Source organism: Denticeps clupeoides, chromosome 20 (genome assembly GCF_900700375.1).
Source record: "Denticeps clupeoides chromosome 20, fDenClu1.1, whole genome shotgun sequence".
In the NCBI taxonomy this organism is placed as follows: Eukaryota; Metazoa; Chordata; class Actinopteri; order Clupeiformes; family Denticipitidae; genus Denticeps; species Denticeps clupeoides.
Genome location: NC_041726.1, coordinates 13,726,754 through 13,744,652, shown reverse-complemented (window position 1 = coordinate 13,744,652; position 17,899 = coordinate 13,726,754). Strand labels below are relative to the sequence as shown.

The 17,899-nt window shown below is 43.0% G+C and overlaps 1 protein-coding gene across 5 annotated transcripts; it reads left to right on the top strand.

Annotated features, from left to right (window-relative positions):
- Positions 1-1,315: 1,315 nt before the first annotated feature.
- Positions 1,316-17,857, top strand: LOC114770351 (histone-lysine N-methyltransferase SETDB1-like). Of its 5 annotated transcripts, XM_028964202.1 has the most exons (21): positions 1,579-1,638; positions 2,795-3,042; positions 3,284-3,468; positions 3,982-4,025; positions 4,113-4,704; positions 5,243-5,356; positions 6,491-6,689; positions 7,504-7,577; positions 7,712-7,902; positions 8,223-8,316; positions 9,971-10,191; positions 10,237-10,259; positions 11,354-11,555; positions 12,423-12,778; positions 13,236-13,352; positions 13,529-13,698; positions 14,522-14,704; positions 16,213-16,494; positions 16,756-16,958; positions 17,244-17,332; positions 17,598-17,857. In XM_028964202.1, the coding sequence occupies exons 1-21, from the start codon at positions 1,594-1,596 to the stop codon at positions 17,713-17,715; spliced, it is 3,750 nt and encodes a 1,249-aa protein (XP_028820035.1). In that variant the 5' UTR covers positions 1,579-1,593; the 3' UTR covers positions 17,716-17,857. The 5 variants fall into 5 exon arrangements, with proteins under 5 accessions (XP_028820036.1, XP_028820035.1, XP_028820037.1 ...); XM_028964203.1 differs by having other exon boundaries at positions 1,316-1,638; positions 2,856-3,042; positions 9,971-10,259; XM_028964204.1 differs by having other exon boundaries at positions 9,971-10,259; positions 16,213-16,365.
- Positions 17,858-17,899: the final 42 nt, after the last annotated feature.

The window sequence follows — 17,899 nt, the reverse complement described above, 5'->3', positions numbered from 1 at the left end:
TAATGCAATAACTGCATAGAATAAAGATGAGGTCTAGAGGCTTTAAGGGGTTAAAAGCCCTCAGATGGCCATTATTTGCAGTCATGTGTAGTGGAAGGTAAAGGAAAGTACCTGGACGAGGGGAACTGGTTTTGCAAGTTTTGTGCAGACCTTTGTGGGAAACCTAGAGATGATTTAGTGTCACAGAAACTTTTTATTTTTTTGTTGTTATGACAATGTGAGGTTTTGGCAAATTAATGTACATAAGTATTTACAGCCTTTGCTAAATACTTTGTCGAAGCACCTTTGGCAGAAATTAAGTCTTTTTGAATACAATTCCACAAGCTTAGCTCACCTACCCTTGGCCAGTCTGGCCCATTCATCTTTGCAGCACCTCTCAAGCTCCAGCAGGTTGGATGGGAAGCATCGGTGCAGACATTTTAATATCTCTCCAGAGATGTTCCATCGGATTCAAGTCTGGGCTCTGGCTGAGCCCCTCCAGGACAACCACCGAGTCTTCCTGAAGCCACTTCTTTGATATCTTGGCTGTGTGCTTAGGGTCATTTTCCTGATGAACGATGAACCGTCGCCCCAGTTCAAGTGCACTCTGGAGCAGGTTTTCATCCAGGAGGTGTCTGTACGTTGCTGCAGTCATCTTTCCCTCCATCCTGACTAGTCTCCCAGTTCCGACAGCTGAAAAACATCCCACAGCACGATGCTGCCACCACCACGCTTCACTGTAGGGATGGTACTGGCCTGGTGATGAGCGGTGCCTGGTTTCCTCCAAAGGCGACGTCTGGCATTCACACAAAAGAGTTCGACCTTTGTCTCATCAGACCAGAGAATTGTGTTTTTCATGGTCTGAGAGTCCTTCAGGTCCCTTTTTTGTAAGGAGCGCCTTTTATCTGGCCAATCTACCATACAGCCTGATTGGTGGATTGCTGCAGCGATGGTTGTCCCTCTAAAAGGTTTTTCTCTGTCCACAGAGGACCTCTGAAGCTCTGACAGTGTGACCACCTCCCTCAGTTTAGGTGGCCAGCCAGCTCTAGGAAGAGTCCTGGTGCTTTGGAACTTCCACTTATGGATGATGGAGGCCACTGTGCTCCATCATCAAAGCAGCAGATGTTTTTCTGTAACCTACCCCAGATTTGTGACTTGGGACAATCCTGTCTCGGATGTCTACAGACAATTCTTTTGACTTACTTGTTACATGAGACACACCACAGCACACAGTGAAATTAACCCATCACCTCGGTGAGCAGTGGGCAGCCACGAAAGGCGATTTGAACTCGCCCTGTAATGCCTGGGGTTCCACCAGGTGGCGCATAAGGCGCCGATGGAGCTGAAGATCTTCGCGGGTTTTTACGCTGACTTGCGCGGTGAATGAGCGGTCAGATGATGCGTTCCGACCAGCGAGAAAGTTGAGACGGACCGTCGATTACGGCCTGGTTGCGCCGGGTTGCGGGGAGACTTCGACCCTGACGTTAATAAATGAATAAAGGCGCCGCGGAGGCAGTGCGCATGCGCGCGACGTCTCCAGCTTCCAGCTTCCGGTCTCCGCGCCCGCGTCACGTTGCCGCCAGGAAGCGGCGGGGCTGCTGCGCTCCAAGACGGATGTTTGGATGTTGTTTTGAACGCCCGGCCACGTTTCAGCCGCAGGTGAGACGCTTCGGTCCGCGCGTTTGGACCCGATGGGTGGAGCCGATCTTCCCGGAGGCCTGAGATGGGCGCGTTTTTTCTTTTTTAAATTTAATTTACGCTTTTTAAACGCGCCGCACGCAGCCGAGGCTGCCATGCCGCCCGATCTTTAATATTTACCGGTTCCATTACTAAAGTTGTTTTGTTTTTTTAACATTTAGACTGCGTCCTAAATATCAGACCTGTACAGTGAATAAGTTGAAATTTGTCGTAGTGAATTACGTGGTAAACACGTAGAGAGATGCATGCATGTTGCAGAATAAAAACAACTTTTAATGGGTTTCCTTTGCATTAACGATCTGTTACGAGCTCAACAACAAAACACATAAATGTGCAAAATGTGAGTTTAAAGAGACCGGAGCAACGCAGCATGCTGACAGACTAGTGATTTAATAAAACGCGTTTTAGAGTTAGTGCGCTAACGTTTAGGGAACGCTTTAATTAGACTATACGTACCGTACAGGTACGTTTGGACACGCCTTCTCATTCAATGTGTTTTCTTTATTTTCATGACCATTTACATTGGTAGATTCTCACTGAAGGCAACACAACGATGAATGAACACATGTGGAGTTATGTACACAACAAAAACATGTTTTATATTCTAGTTTCTTCAAAATAGCCACCCTTTACCCTGGTTACTGCTTTGCACACTTGGCATTCTCTCGATGAGCTTCAAGAGGTCGTCACCTGAAATGGTTCTCCAACAAATGGTTCTCCAGAGGTGTTTAGCACTTGTTGGGGTCCAGCTCACCCCAAACCATCTCGATCGGGTTCAGGTCTGGTGACTGTGGAGGCCAGGTCTCCACTTTTTGTTAAGTACATAACTCCACATGTGTTCATTCATAGTTCTGATGCCTTCAGTGAGAATCTATCAATTTAAATGGTCATGAAAAGAAAGAAAACACATTGAATGAGAAGATGTCCAAACTTTTGCCCTGTACTGTATATGCGGTATTGGTGCATGAGAATGGAAAGTCGTGGAGGTGATGCTTCTTTGTTAATTTGGTCGTCTTGAAGGGTTAGTATGTAAGCGAAATTTTCTCTTTCTTTCTACTCACGTTTTGTACATTTAATGTGCACAACTATGTGATTTTTATTATTGATGCTGAAACAGGCCAATGACTACACCTTTGTCATCAACAATGCGAACGGATTCCGCGTGCTTCTGCTCCCAGGAATGAACAGCGAGGAGGATGAGGTGGAGATGAGCCCGGACGAGCTGCAGCAGTATGTCTACGCGGTGGTGCAGCAGAACAGAGTCGTGGCCCAGCGGGCTGCCGACGTGGCCGCCATCGAGCAGTGGGTGCTGCACCAGGAGAACGAGATCAGCAAGAACAATCTGCTTTTTAAAAACGCGTTTGAGTGAGTGTGCAGTGTGGGAAACTTTGTGTCCTGGTTTGTCGTCACTTGTCGTACTTGTGTACCTCAGTCACACATTGCAAGAAAAAAACTTTGTGTAATACCTGTCGTTGACCCGTTCTGGTTTTAGTTCTGAGAAAATATTGGACGTAATAGAAATCTAGAAGTTTTAATTGCATCTGTATTAAAATGGTGAATAAATTATTAGAGTAATAAACTCCCGGTGATTGGTCCTGCGCTGCAGATCTGTGTTGGAGTGTGAGGCGAAGATGAAAGACTTGTACAGCAAGCTGGGACTGGAGTACAAAGACGGCGACTCTGAGGACGAAGGCGCGGCAAAGCGACCTACCGGCGTCATACAGATCACAGATGATGAGGAGGAGGAAGAGGACGATGCTGGCGGGACTGAAAATTCCAGCATTGATCATGGTAAATAATAATCTCTTATTATTAATTATTAAGTAGCTTTATGTTACGTCCTGTTCTAGCTCAGGAATGTGAACGATTAGAAAGAGGGAGGGAAACGCCACAAACGTTTTAACAAGGTCATTTTAATAAATCGAAACAGTACAATTCAGCCTTGAAACAACAACAAGTCAGGCCACAAAAAAAAACCCTGGGTAGACTACTGGGAACAGGGCATCTGTCTTTCGTCCCCTCTCTCCTTCTGTCCAGCAGACCCACGCCATCTTAAACGGCCTCGCTCCGACGGTTCTGTAAATTACAGGCTCCTCCTACAGAAAACACAGCACATCACATGACCATGGGACATAACACTTTAGCATGGTTTATATATATATATATATGTATGTGTGTGTGTGTGTGTGTGTGTGTGTGTGTGTGTGTGTGTGTGTGTGTATATGTATATGTATATGTATATGTATGTATATAAAATTCAAAGAGCAGAAACAGATTTGATCTTTTTTTTTTTTTTTTAACCAGATCTGACAAGTAACCCAGCAGCTGAAACGCGTGACATCGAAATGGTAGGTACACTCCCACACCACTCGACACACCACTGAGACGAGTAGACGTCTTCTAAAGAATGATCCTCCTTTCCGGGTGGAAAAAAGGCACCAGCGGAGCCAGAAGACTCCTCCCAGGTCACCGAGCAACCAGAGAGCGTTGCAGAGGGCGGCGCTGACCCGAGTGCGGCGACAGCGATGTCCAATACTGCGACCCCCCAGAGCCCGGCATCTGGAAACACGACGGTTTCTGCAGAGGAGACCGCAAGCGCTGAAGCTCCTGTTTCTACTGTCTTTACCTCCGTAACCAAGACTGCAGCTGCCGGCGCGCAGCCAGACGTTTCAAATACCAGCAAAACACCAAGTTCTACCTCTCCTGCAAATAAGAAGTTAATGCAATTGAAAAAAATGGTAGAACGAATGAAACCCATTCAAATCAAAGCTGGTACCGGATCGAGAGTCACGCCTTCCACCACGACCTCAGCGGCGTCCGCCAAGACGACCCCGGTCACCAGGAGATCTTGTACAAGCCTTTCAAGCACCAGCGTGACCTCCCAAAGTAAAGCACCCGACAGCGTCCCTCCACCCACAAAACCCCCAACTCCAACTATCACGACCGGTGCAGCAACCTCGCCTACCAGCACCAGAGTCTCCACAACTGCTCCGTCCTTTCCAAGACCCCCCACAAATCCACCAGAAGGTAAGATTGTCCCAGATTAGGGGGAAAATTTCACTTTTGGGGTGATTTTTTTTTTCTTTCTTTTTTGCATGAGCTATAAACTACTATATAAGTGAATATATGTGCACTTAACATGTTTATTGAACATTTATGTTAACAAAAAAAATAATAATAATTTTATCCAAAGACTGTATTAGGTCTGCAGTTTGCTGCAATCCATTTGGCAATCGTGTCCATTTTTCCAAGGTAACGACGCTAGAGAGGCTTGTCGCAAACTGGGCGAAGCTTTAGCCATAATGTGTATGTCGGTCGAATGTGCCATTTTTTTTTTTTTTTTTTTTAAATAAATCCTCGCTAGAAGGTACCTGGACTTGGACAAACTGCCCGAAATGCGTTAACAGAGACATTTCAGGGATTTTGAGTCATTCAGCACTGCAGATGAGTTAATTGTGTTACAAATTTTAATCAGTTTAATCCTGATGATTGATTAATCCGCAGTGTTGATTTTGACAGCCCTTATGAATGTTTATGCTCCCTCCCCAATCGTGCTTTTCTTCAGGCCCACAGACGGCTCCTGAGACAACAAGCATTCTGGAAGTGGGCATGTCTGTCCTTGGCAGGAAGAGGACAAAGACGTGGCATTCTGGCATTTTGAAAGAGATCAGAAGAATTGGTAGGCCTATGTGTCCACACATACAGTTGTGGGCAAAAAATTGAGATACACAAATACTGTTTTTTTTTACCAAGTTTGCTGCTTCCTTTTTTTTTCTAGAATGTTCAGATGATCAGATGAATTGCAAAGTCCCTCTATGCCATGAAAATGAACTTAATCCCCAAAAAACATTTCCACTGCATTTCAGCCACAAAAGGACCCGCTGAGATCATTTCAGTGATCCTCTCATTAACACAAGTGAGAGTGTTGAGGAGCACAAGGCTGGAGATCATTCTGTCCTGCTGACTGAGTTAGAATAGCAGACTGGATTCTTTAAAATCATGGTTCTTCCCCTGTTAACAATGGTTACCTGCAAAGAAACAGGTGCAGAACTAAGCGGCTCGGGGAACAAAACGTTGAAATTTTGGGTCCATGGCCAGGAAACTCCCCAGAACTTAATCCCATTGAGAACTTGTGGTCAAGCCTCAAGATGCGGGATTTGTCAGGATTTGGCCCAAAAGTTGATGGCCAGGACGAATTGCAGAGGTCTTGGTAAAAAAGAGCCAACGCTGCAAATGTTGACTATTTGCTGGAATTGATAATAAAATACTTGTAATTATTCTGTGTTGACAACTGACAAAAATATCTAAAAACACAGAAGCAGCAAACTTTGTAAAAAAAAAAAACATAAAAAAAAAACTGTATAAAAGCAGAAATTCAAAGAACTTCAAATTGTGCCATAAGCTAAGTAGACCAATATACATGTTCTCTAGAAGAAGGACGTAGTGTTATCGTGTCGCTGTTTTATTTAATAGGTCAACGCTAACACATATAATTTGTATACTTAGGAGAGTTTGTGTGCTCAGATTTAGTCCATTAATTACTACGTACTTTAATATGTTATTATTATTATTAGGAAATACCAGAATTATCACATATATATGATATAAACATTCATGACATTACACTCAAACCGTTACTCAGTACTTGAGTAGATTTATCACTGCATACTTCTGTACTCTTATTTGAGTAATTTTGGATGAGTACTTTTTACTTGTGTTGAGTATTATTATTTCAGAGTAACACTACTCACATTAAAGTTTGCCTAATGATTTGCTGTTGTGTCCCGTCCCCTGTCTTTTGCTTTGTTTTCAGATGGTGTGGACAGGTATAAGGTGGAGTTTGGGAAGAGGAAGTGCCTGCTCTCTGGTCATCATGTGGCCTACGAGAAGGCAGCCCAGCTGAAAGACCTGTTTATCGGAGCCAGAGTGGTCGCCCGCTATAAAGAGGAACATCAGAACTGGTTGCACTCTGCTATCCTGGCGGAGCTGCCTGACCGCAAGAACCGCATGAGGTGTGTTGAGAATTTTACAGAGTAATTTCCCAGTTGCTACCACTCTGGCGCCTGAGGCTAATGTCTAGTGACCAGGACAATGTCCTCTTATCAAGCTGTACTCTACAGAGTCTGACTTTTTTAACTGGAACTGTCCTTGACCTTTGTGACATGGAAGTAGAGCCCTCATGCTAATGAGGAGGAGAGCGGCCTATAGAATATGAGCTGGCATTCGCGGAATGGACATAATCGCATCACCAACCACAATGTTTGCCGCAGACAAGACGTCGTGTCAGAGTTTTTCAGAAAAAAATTGGTCCCCTTATGACAACATTCCAGATCAGACCATCTGAGCTGCTGCTCTCAGAACGGAAAAGCATTCTCTTTACATTCTCTTACATTCTCTTTACATTTCTAGCCACTGAAGGACCGTAGACAGGCTAGGGGAACTTGTATTAATGTTAAATGATCTAACAGTCTAATTTTCATAACAAGGCACCTTCAACTGTAATCTTCAATGCAATTTAATCTGTATATATTTTTTAAAAACATTATCAAACGTGTTTCTGAGCAAACACATGCTTACTACCCTTGAACAGCTTTACACCCGGCCATGAATACAAAAGGTTATATTTGCGGCAAAAATTTTTAGATTGATTAGTGATTCAGGATGTACCTTAAGAAATACGCACATGTTCCAAAAGCATCAGCTGCTGCTTCTTTGACCCATACATTATTAAAATAATTAATACGTGCCTCGCAAATATCAATGTATTAAATGATTTGATGTTTATGAATAAATAACTCACTCGAGATATGTCTGTGTATTTTGCAGGTTTCTGGTGTTTTTTGATGACGGTCACTCGGCCTACGTTGGACTGCCAGACATGCACTTGGTCCACGCACCATGTAGGTTTTTATGTTCGTAATGTTTCTGTCTGTGTAGTTGCTAATAATGACGATATTACAGATTGAATGTGGTGATAGTGCTTGAAGTGACTGGCTGATGTCTTTACAACTCCCTTTCTTCACGCTGTGTGCAGCGAATAATGTGCTTGAAGATATTGAGGACGTGGCCTGGCAGCATTTCGTGCAGAACTATTTGAAGGCGTACCCTTGCGTCATCTACGTGACCAAGCCAGAAGGCGAGCCGGTCGAGGTGGACTATGACGGCCAGTGGCTACCTGGCTGCATCAAACAGGTTGATTGTAGCCTGATTAAGGTGGTCTTGAAGGTTTGTACATGTTGGAGAGTATTACGTTAAGAATGGCTTTACGCTAAGAATTGCTGCTCACAAAAAGATCTTGGTTGATTGTGGTTTGAGCTTTTGTGAAATATAATTTTTAATGTAAAGTGAATGCATGGTGAAGAAGAGTGAAGCTCTCCAGCCTTTTTTCTTTGGATTTTGTTGCATAATCATATAAATCATATAAACTTCTGAAACGTATTTCTGTAATTTATGTCATTTGTTCAGTGTGTTTTCAGGCTGGGATGAACATTAGAATTCATTATGAATTTCTGAACACTTGGTAATGTATTCTGTGTTTGGTGCAGGATGATGACCGCACAGTATGGCTACATAAAGGTTCAGACCGCCTGAAACATATTTTTCAAATGAAAGAACGTGCTGCTGAGGCCAAAAAACAAGGTAATTGCTCTGCATGCTCCCTCATACACACACACACACACACACACACAATCTGTTAAGATCATAGTATAAAATACTAGCAGTTGGATAAGGATAATATACAACTCATACAAACTCATAAAATATCATACATTTGAGTTTACTGACTGTATTTTTTAATATTTTGTACTGAATGAGTTGCTTTCAATCTCATTGTACATGCAATATGACAATAAAAAAAGCATTCTGTTATATTCCATCCCATCCGGTTACAAAAAAAATGCATTTGATAAAAAAAAAATGAAAAAAATGCTTGGGCTCAGCAGTCTGTACACCACAGTGTAGGCTGTAAATCATGTGACAATTTTAATGCATTAGTAAGGTATTACAGCATTGATTTCATGTAATAATTACATTATGTGTGTAACCGTGGGCCTCAGTGTGATAGTGGAAAGAAACACAATTTCTTGCACATACAAATAACTGATAAAAGTAACTAGGGATGAACCTATTGAACTTTTCTTTTCGTCAGTGTGATTGCCGATAAAGATTTTTGCCAGTACAGCAAATACAAATGATTAATTCAAAATGTTATTTTGATGTTACAAATTAAAAAGATAAAACATACAAATAAATACACAAATATATTTCTTTAAAAAAATAAGAATAATAAATAATGCAGTAAGGACTGAGGCCGAGTGAAATTCACAACAAAGGATGAGTTGATTCTTCTGTATAGCTGAATCACTATGAACCTTGTTTCTCTTCACCATCTTAAACTTTAAAATGTGGATTTTTTTTTACCATCATCATTCCAAATAAATGTTGAAAGTGAAAGTGAAGTGATTGTCACACGTGATACACAGCAGCACAGCACACAGTGCACACAGTGACATTTGTCCTCTGCATTTAACCCATCACCCTGAGTGAGCAGTGGGCAGCCATGACAGGCGCCCGGGGAGCAGTGTGTGGGGACGGTGCTTTGCTCAGTGGCACCTCAGTGGTACCTTGGCAGATCGGGATTCAAACCAGCAACCTTCTGATTACAGGGCCGCTTCCTTAACCACTAGGCCACCACTGCCCCAAATCATGTGACAAATGTTAGTGATATGTTAAAAATGTTTTCTGTGGCCTTATCACTATCTGGCTTATAATTTAGCTGGTCTTCCTTAGCTTGGAAACCTCATTTTCATATAAAGGAAAAGTGGTCTGTGCACAAGTTTATATATATATATAGATATAGATAGATGTATATGTACATCACACCCCCTCTGATTTGTACGTTTTTTTATGTTAGTCACATTTAAATGTTTTAAATCATCGAATAATGAGTCCCAAAGGTTATGGGGGGCAAACACTTTGTCACACAGGGCCATGTAGTTTTTAAGTGTGACCAACATGGAAAAAAGCCAACACTTTTTTTCCACTCCATTGTGTATATACAGCTTGATATGTGGTTTAGGGATCTCCTTATATAACTGAAAGAATGAGGTATTGTTATTATGTGGTGGGTCTCGTGTGTTCCATTGCGATTCATCCAACTGTGATGTGGTTCTGCGCACCAGTTTGGCATCTGAAATATGTCAGACCAGTCACCAATCTGTCCGCTCAGGCTGAAGATCGCGTGATCGATCGATGCATCACTACACTTAACTTTTCTGTTTGTTTCTCGCAGCTTCTCTTAAAACGCAACAGCGTTTCTCAACAACATGTACCAGAGCACCAACCACAACAGCAGCCGCACCGCAAGCTGCCACCACAACGACATCGGCCGCACAGCGAGTCGCCACCACATCAGTTTCAACCCACAGCAAGAGCATGCTGCCGGTCGTCAGCTTGGTGCCGATTTCTTTACAATCAGTCACATCATCAGTGGTCGTCTCATCAAAGTCTGTTTCTCAGGCTGTCACGGTTTCGGCGTCCTCTCAGTCAACCGCCGCCTCTCATCAGCCTCCCAGAATACAGTAAGCTTCCTGTTTTCACTGCACTTTTCTCAATTTGTATTGTCAAAGCCATCACGGTTTACATTTTTAAATTTTATTTTAACATGCAAGAACTTACGCTACAACAAAGGTGAAGCGAGTAGTATGTCCGAATTCATAGTAGGGATGCACCAATACCGGTACCACATTTTCTAAAGTACTTGTACTCGTTAAAAGTCCGCTGATACCGGGGACCGATACCACGGTCTGAGAAATGTCTGTGTTTGAGTGCCCGCTGCAGCAAAAGACGAGAGAAAATGTCCAGAGACAATCCACGTGCTGTGAAAATAACACGGGCAATTATCGAGTACATTGCATGGAGAGACCAGCCACTCTCAGAGGTAGAAAATGTGGGATTCCTGCGTCTCCTCCATGTAGTATGCGATTTCGGACGCAGCATTAATTTATGTGCCAAGCATTTATGTGTCCAAATTTAACCCATCTTTATACCCGCCTCCCAAGTAGGTGATATAATGCTATTGACTAGACCGGATCATGTAATGTTAACATTAATTTTTATTTATGGTGATGTTGGCAATATGTTAGTGTTTCCACTACATACCAATTAATTTAAGGCCTGTACACTTTGTTTAATAATATTTTCTTATTTAATTTTTGTTTAATAATATTTTTTATATATAAATATTTTGTTTAAAAGATGCTCTTGTTTTAAGAACTTGATGGTTACATGTAAATAAAAGTAATCTTTGAAAGCAATTCATATTGTGTTGCCAGGTCTATGGTAACAGCAAACAAAATATCTGAATATCTGCTGAGGGTTTTAGGTCATTCATAATGTTTTGAAGTCAAATTATTTGCAACTTCCTTGACATTGTTTCTTTTTAGCCTGAATTAGATTTAATTTGATCAGATGAATATATATTACCTGTTGATTTTAGTATGATCGTTACATATATAAATGATTTTTTTAATAGCTAATAATAATAATTTAAAAAGCATTTCTCTAGGGAAATGTTATATCACAAGAAATATCGCAACATTCAACAACAATATCGCATATTTTCCCAATATCGTGCAGCCCTAATGTAAACTTTTTTTTTTTTTATAACGCGCAGGCAGGGCATCAAACGGGGTCCACCCTCACCTGATCTACCCAAGTATAGTAACCGCCTGGTCTACACACCCCACCGCTGCTGCCCCGCCTGTCTAGATGGCCATCGGCCCCCGACACACCAACCCCGGGGCCGCAACCCCCTGCTCATTCCCTTGCTCCACGGATTCAGGCGCATGACTGGGCGCTGCCGCGAGAAGCAGAAGGTGAGCACAGACTGGAACCTGTGGACTTGCACTGCTCCATTGTAGTTGTTACATTTTATGAAAGCATGAACCAATTAATCTGTAGAGGTCGCTGCATTTCAATTCATCTGAATTGAGGTAAAAAAAAAATAAAAAATTATAAATAAAATCTAAACACTGTTCTCATAATGGCCGTTTTATCCCAATGTGCAGTTTAATCAACGTACAATCTTGAGCTTTTGATGATTGTGCTGCGTATATTGTGAGCCTTTTTACTTAAAGGTCCTTCTTATGATCATTTTTTTTTTCTTTGCTTTTATATCGGTCTTATATCCTAGTTTTGTATTTGAAGTCTCTTTCCAAAATTTAGCCTCGGTGCAGAATTACAGCCACTTTGATCCAGTTCCACAATGAGATCTCCCAGGACGCGGCGTTACGGTGTCTGTACCTTTAAATGATAATGAGGAGGAGAGAGGCGGGACGAGGAGCAGAGAGGCCAATAGAAGTTGAGGTGGCATTCACGGAAATGATGTCATCAACATCGTTCACCAACCACAATGTTTGGCGCAGACAGGAAGTCGGCGTTTTCTAGAAAAGAATAAAATTAACCCACAAATTGAAAATTCATCTCACGGGACGGAACTAAAAAAAAAAATGCATTTGTGCTCGTTTGTACCTCCTATCATCGTCGAGCAACTGCAATGCCTCGCACGTTTAGGAGCCATGTTTCAGGGGAAGGGAGGGAATATCTCTGGGCAGAAAAAGCACGAGAAACGGGAGGTAACCTTGTTGTTTTACTTCTCAAATGTTTTAAACTAAAATCTGACGGAGAAATAATTTGTACTTTGCCCTCACCGTTCCTATCTTGGGTCCTTTCTCTCGTCCCAGTTGGTGTTCCATGTTTTCTACCGTTCGCCGTGCGGCTGCAGTCTGGCCTCCATGGAGGATGTACAGGAGTTCCTACTGCAGACGCGCTGCGACTTCCTCTATATCGACATGTTCTGCCTGGACCCAGATGTGCTGGTGAAGCGCGGTCTTGGGCCAGAACGTCAGACGCTCTTCTGGCAACAGGACATATCAAAGAATTCTGAGAGGGTGCCTGTGTCCTGCGTGAACGAGGTTGATTCCTTTCCACTGCCTAACCTGGCCTACTTTACCAAGAGGATCCCAGCCTTTGGCGTCAACATCAATACACACCCAGACTTTTTGGTGGGCTGTGACTGTACGGATGGCTGTCGCGATAGGTAGGGTTGTGTGTGTGTGTGTGTGTGTGTGTGTGTGTGTGTGTGTGTGTGTGTGCGAGAAAATGTGTGTGGAAGCTTGCCAGATGAACCAGGTCACGGCCCATAGTGAATTCAGACAGGGACGGCTGTTGCATCAGAGCGGAGAATATGGGGGATCTTTCATACCCGTCTGGATATGCAGTCCAGCTAACAGATATGAAGGAGGCACAAACGAAAGACGTTCACAGATATTTTATTTATTTATTTTGGATAAGGGCGTTTGATAAATAATGTAAATTTAGGTAAACCAGATTTTAAAGAGGTCACATAATTGTAGCTGCTGCAGGTCGGGCAGCTGTTGTGTCCTGCTTGGAATTTTGACATTTAATGTACTGAGCTTCTACAACAAATTGCTCAAACTCATTGACAAACTTAAAAAAAGGCTTCAGACATATATATTTGTATTGGTGCACGACAGGTTCAAGTGCGCCTGCCAGCAGTTGACCATTGTGTCTACCAGCTTGTGTCCAGGAGGACCTGTGGACAGCACGGTAGGATATAGTTACAAGAGACTGCTGAAGAATGTGCCTACAGGGTGAGTTCCTTTCGTCTCTCGCTATATTGCTTTGCTTACTTACATTTACATGTGTAGACCAGGTGGTTACTATACTTGGGTAGTGGACCCCGTTTGATGCCCTGCCTGCGCGTTATAAATAAATAAATAAATAAATAAATGAACAGGCCCTTTAATATTCATGTTTCTCTATGCAGGATATACGAGTGCAACGCCATGTGTCGCTGTGACCCCAAGATGTGCTCCAACAGGGTGGTGCAGCAAGACATGCAGGTGCGTCTCCAGGTCTTTAAGATGAAGCAGAAGGGCTGGGGCGTCCGTTGTAAGGACGATTTGGCCAGAGGCACCTTCATCTGTGTTCTTACAGGTAAGAGAAATAGGACCGCCTTTCCCACTTGAAAGAATAGTTCTGTGGTTTTAAATACCTGATTCGGATGGGGTTTTCTTCATTTATTTTGTATATGTATGTGTGTGTATTAGACACACATTTACAGTAATTCCGTAGTGGTGTGCAGTTTCCACATTGCAAACACGAACTCCAATTCATAATACAGACTGCTTGTTTAATATTAACATTATTTTATCAGTTGGGTTTTAGGCCAGTCTCCCCTCACCTATTCAGGCTATTTTTTATGACTGTGCCTGGTGTGATGGCTGACATAATTATACCAGAACCCCACTGACAAATCTCAACGTGAAAAACTAAATATATCTAAATATTTGCGCAGTGTACGGGCTGGAATTTCCCCTTATTGTTGTGTTGCCAAATGTGCTTGTGTTTTATCTTTTTGTTTATTTTTGTGTATATCGAGATTATATGAACTGAGCCGTGTCTAGATTCCCGCCGTTACATAGATCCACAATATGTGCACTTCCCTGTTCACTTTGCCTTTTCTTAGTGCTTTTGGAGCTGCCTGGAATAATAGCTTTTAAAGATCTTGATCACCTGACATCTTAATATGTGTGTTCACAATCAGTGGCGCTTTCTTATATTACCTTTGTTTATTAATATTTATTTCTGTTAACAATTCAATAAATTTGAATGATAATGAGATTATCGGAGCATGACGAATCCATGAAAATAGTAACATTTTGTATGAGTTTCAGGAGAAAATGTTTTATACTGTTATAGAAAATGACAGGAATAAAAACGTAAACTAATCAAAAGTCAACACGTCTCTCCTTTCCAGGCAGAATTCTGAATGAATCTGTCATTGGCATGGAAAGAAACATGGGGGGGAATAAGCACCTTACTAACCTGGACTACATTGAGGCTGTGGAGCATCTGAAAGAGGGATACGAGAGTGAAGCTCGCTGTACCGATGACGATGACGAGGGAGGTGGTGCTGAAGAAGAGGGCGAGCTCAGCGAAGGTGGGTGTCCCTTGTTCGAACACCGAGTACGAGGTAGAATGCATTCTAATAGTTTTACCTTGTTCAGCTGAACCCACGCATGAGCCCTGACAAAGTCACTGTGACGTTGACGTAGATAACTCCACATGTTTTTATTCATAGTTTAGATGCCTTCAGTGAGAATCTACCAACTTAAATGGTCATGAAAAGAAAGAATATTGAATGAGAAGGTGTGTACAAACTTTTGGCCTCTACTGTACATCAGCAAGAAAAAATATATGAACCCTTTTGGAATTTCATGGTTAGAGACTACCTGCATTCACATTGGGCAGTGGTGGCCTAGTGGTTAAGGAAGCGGCCCCGTAATAAGAAGGTTGCCGGTTCGAATCCCGATCAGCCAAGGTACCACTGAGCAAAGCACCGTCCCCACACACTGCTCCCCTGGTGCCTGTCATGTCATGTCATGTGTGCACTGTGTGCTGTGCTGCTGTGTATCACGTGTGACAATCACTTCACTTTCACCTTTTCACTTTCATTAGTGATGACAACAGGAGCGGCTGTCTTTAATTTGTCTCGGGTTGTGTTCCTTTCAGTTTCTGAATGACTCCTGATAGAATGCCGTGTGGGTGGGAATCTTTGGGAATTACACAAATTTTAACTCACAAATGCATCCTCACGTATTTCTATTATCCTGTAGCTGTTCCCCAAATAAGAAATAAGATGCTCTGTTATTACTTCCACAAGTGCGAAAGTGTTGCATATAATATTTGTACCGAATAATCCTCGCTATTTACCTGGACAACTCACAGCTCTCTCCTTCTACAAACTTGGAGTAACAGTAGACAACCAACTCTCCTTCTCCACTCACATCAGCATGTAGAGTCCTTCTCTACAATATCAGACGAATCCGCACTTATCTGTCCACACAGGCCACCCAGACGCTGGTTCAGTCCTTAGTAACCTCACAGCACGACTGATCTCCCACACCACCCCACTGCTACGTTCCCTCCACTGGCTCCCAGTAGCTGCCCCCCCCCACATCAGATTCAAACGGCAGCTCAAGACCTTCCTCTTTACAGAATATTTAGATGAACTTGTAACTTTCTTATTGTCTGACTTGTGTATAGAAACTACAACGGAGTGAATAAAAAGACTGTATTCATAGTTGGGGGTCCCATGGTAACATGGAAGCATGTTGGAAGTCGCTCTGGATCAGGATTAAATGTAAATAATCCTCATTAAAGGCGCTTTCACACCTACAGGCCTGGTGAGAACACGTACCGAACCAAAACAGGACCAAACGCTATCACATGACTAGAGAACAGTGAATTGAGGGTAAATTTCAATGTTGTCAATATCGTCGATCTTCCTGTTTTTGGTTCGTTTGGATTTTTAAATGTGTAAAAGGAAACCGAACCAAGCGCCGTAAAGTGACTTTTATTGGGATGTGAATATAACGCACACCTCGTTATAGACGGTCACAATGCTTGTTCTTTTGGTAACTAAAGTACCGTGTTCTCCTTTTCCAGAAGAAACGCTTGTTCAAGAGATGCGGGAGGACAACAGTGACAGTGAGCATCAGGACTGCAGCTCTGACAGCAGCTTTGTAGCAGAGGAGTCTGATACCTGGTCCGTCGGACCGAGGAGCTACGTGACCCGGAGGAGTGGCGCCGTAGCGCAAGGTGAAAGAGGGCGGGGAGGACGGATGAACGTGGAAAACCAAGGGTCAATATTTCCAGGCACTAAGGAAGACGGGAATGAAAAGGATGATGAATCCCCCACCACACACGGGAACAGAAAAGGTCTTGATGGTGAGGGTTACGGTTACACCGTAAACTGAGCGTGGTAGCTAGTGGTCAACAGATAGCTGAACCCCACCAATAAGTTGCTCCAGTGGATCTGTGGTCATTGCCTTTCCCCTTATAGACAGTTTATACAACCAGAAATTCCACCGTTGTTCCGATGTGACACACATGCCCACTTTGTACAACTATACTATACAAAATAAATCCATTTTATTTATCAGTTTATAAATGATAAAACACTAATCATCTCTTTTACTCCTCTAACAGCCTCAGATAATAAGCAGAAGGAGGGGGAGGGGACTCAAAGGCGCTGCATCGCTGTCAAATCCTCTTACCAGAGGGTTAAACCTCTTAAAGCAGCCCCTGACCCAGAGGGACCAACAAACGTCACCAGGAGGCTCTTTGATGGCCAGGCGTCCTGTTTCGTCATCGACACCAGGCAGCAGGGCAACGTGGCGCGTTACTTCAACGTAAGCAGGCCTGCCTGAGCACACGCGCCATTTTTTGACACGGTGACGCACAGCAGAGCACGCGGTGACATGACCAAATGTGTCCATCACCCTTAGTGAACAGTGGGCAGCCATGACCGGCGCCCGGGGGGCAGGGTGTGGGGACGGTACCTTGCGTGGCACCTTGACTGTTCGGGATTTGAACCCACAACCGACAAGGTTACAAGTCTGCTAGGCCACCACTGCCTTTCACCATCTGTCCCTAAAACAAACGTCTCATCATTTCTCCTCTTTTGCTCCCTACAGCATAGCTGCAAGCCGAACATGTTTGTCCAGAATGTCTTCGTGGACACGCATGACCTCCGGTTCCCCTGGATCGCATTCTTTGCTAACAAGTCAGTCAATTGAAATCTTTGTCCCGTAACGTTTGGAAACCCCTGTAGGTTTTTCAGTGAACTGGAATAATTACCAATTATACGCAGGAACCGTTCACTGTGAAAGAGTTTGTTTTTGTGTATTTATAATATTTTGTTAAGATGCAAATGATGTCGTTTTGAAATGTAAAATGTCCGTTGTCGTGGGGAAGAAGAGTTGACCGTGATGTTTAGCAGCGTTCTAGCGCGTGCATTTACCCACAATGCTTCGCTCTCTCTTCCTCAGCCGCATCACAGCCGGAACAGAGCTGACGTGGGACTACAATTACAAAGCGGATGGCGAGAAAGGGAAAGCGGTGGCGTGCTGCTGTGGTGCTGCCGAATGCAGGGGACGGCTGGTGTGAAATCGTGCATTTTTACCAGGAATACCCTGTGGTTTTATATAATTGTTTTTAGATTGTATAATTATGTTTTGGGGAACTGAATGTGCGGTTTTAATAATTTTTAAAAATGATTAAATAAATCTCTTGATGTGTTTGGTGTGTACATCATGTCTATAACATGCAAAAAACACTGACTATATATTAT

Excerpts from the sequence above, each read along its gene's own strand:
- LOC114770351 (XM_028964201.1), top strand. The coding sequence starts at position 1,594 with ATGTTTGGATGTTGTTTTGAACGCCCGGCCACGTTTCAGCCGCAG. Across the intron at positions 7,578-7,711 it reads GCACTTGGTCCACGCACCAT|CGAATAATGTGCTTGAAGAT; the intron begins GTAGGTTTTTAT and ends CGCTGTGTGCAG. Across the intron at positions 13,699-14,521 it reads CTTCATCTGTGTTCTTACAG|GCAGAATTCTGAATGAATCT; the intron begins GTAAGAGAAATA and ends TCTCCTTTCCAG.